General features: G+C 32.7%; 1 protein-coding gene across 1 annotated transcript in view; it reads right to left on the bottom strand.

Moving 5' to 3' along the window:
• ATM (ATM serine/threonine kinase) overlaps positions 1-1,652 on the bottom strand; it is a 146,448-nt gene that overhangs the window by 49,979 nt on the left and 94,817 nt on the right. The window contains 2 exon segments of the mRNA XM_012659127.1: positions 859-910; positions 1,188-1,326. Coding sequence (XP_012514581.1) covers positions 859-910; positions 1,188-1,326 — 191 coding nt within the window.

Here is a 1,652-nt window from a genome sequence, read left to right as displayed (position 1 = left end):
ATCTAATAAAGAAGAATTTAATTTAAAAAATCAAACGAGTTAACAGTAAATTACCTTAATTTCCATAGTAGGTACAACAACATCTTCTAAATTCTTAAGTTTAGTAATTGGTTGGTCTGTTGGAATACGTATGCCTTCTGCATTTAAAAATGGAGAGTTTTTTAGTGACAACTACGAACTAAGGAACAGCACAAAAGGTCAAGCAGGAATATTCAGCAGATGCCACAGGCCTCAACTTGTGGCTAATCTGTGTTTCAGGTCCTAATTTAGAAATGAAGACCCAGGGCTCTGGCCATTATGCAGCTCAGGGTCAGAACTTAACAATGGTTAGTGTGGCTTACAAATGAATTTGCAGATTACCTGGCACTGGTAATTAGACCAGACTCCACCTGAGGGACCAGACTGAGCACGTTAAAATAATTGCATAACAGTTTGCATAGCATATAGATAACATACTCCTGTCACATTATTATTAAAAGTGGCTAAAAGACATGACAATATTCTTTGTTTGCTTAGAGAAACACTACCTGAAGTCTCATTCTTATTTTAAAGCAGTAAGGATTTAAACTTGAAGATATGATTCTGAATAGAAAAAATACAATTATTAAAGTATGGGAAGATACTCAGAAGCAAGTGCACACTTAGAGACTAGACACAAACCAAATATTAGAGCAGCTTATAATCATCTGAACTGAAGCAGCAAGAAAAGTGATTAAACAAAGGCATTTTAGCACCTATGGAAGAAATGGTAAGTAAGGTGTTCTTAAGTTCCAAGGTACAATGAGTAACCACTATCATTTAAAAAAAAAACTATGACCCTAGAAACTCTCAATTTTTCAGTCACTTTAATAGACTTGCCTCTTTAATAGACTTGTTGCAATTCTCTGCAACAAGTGTGTGCTCCAGAAAACTACCAGAAGAAATCAAACCATTAATTTAGTGTAGTCATGTATTATCAGTTCCACCAAAAGATATTAAGTGAAAAAGAGACTAGGGGATGTTGAAACTATCAGATAAAAATTAAATTTTTGGAGCATATGTGAATTGTAACCACCAGGACCTTTGTATTTATAATTACAGCATTGTTTGTGATTTTAAGCAGATTTACTTATTAGGCTCTATAATTACTATATCTCTACAGAGAATAACATAGCAAGAAAGCAGCATTCATTCTTTCAGACACATACTTCTCTCAGTCTTCCACTGAGTGGCATCTAAGTTTGCTAATATAATATAAGCATCACAAAGTGCCTCAATACTTCTGACCATCTGAGGTCTCTTACTTCTGATAGTACATATTATTTTGTTTGCAGCCTCCATTCGATCCTATTAATAAAAAACAAATGAAAAACATTACATAAGGAACTACCCAACACTTAAACTTCTCAGAGTTACAAAAACAAAGAGAAAAATAGAATTTATGTACAATCTAGACAATGAGATCACTATAATTCCTCAGATATAAATAAAACAGTCATCTTATGAATGAAATACATCAAAAAGTACAATACTCTTAACAGTCAATGACTTAGATGCCTTTTAAAAATCTATTTTTGGGTGAAGGATGATAGTTACATTAAAAGCCCAGACAATATATCTGTATTAAAAAATTGCACTTTTACCCTTTAAACTGATTTTTTTTTTTTAATCTA

This window comes from Propithecus coquereli, unplaced genomic scaffold, assembly GCF_000956105.1.
Source record: "Propithecus coquereli isolate 6110/MARCELLA unplaced genomic scaffold, Pcoq_1.0 Scaffold6, whole genome shotgun sequence".
Classification (NCBI taxonomy): Eukaryota; Metazoa; Chordata; class Mammalia; order Primates; family Indriidae; genus Propithecus; species Propithecus coquereli.
The sequence above is the reverse complement of the archived record's forward strand: the minus strand, read 5'-3'. Positions and strand labels throughout refer to the sequence as shown.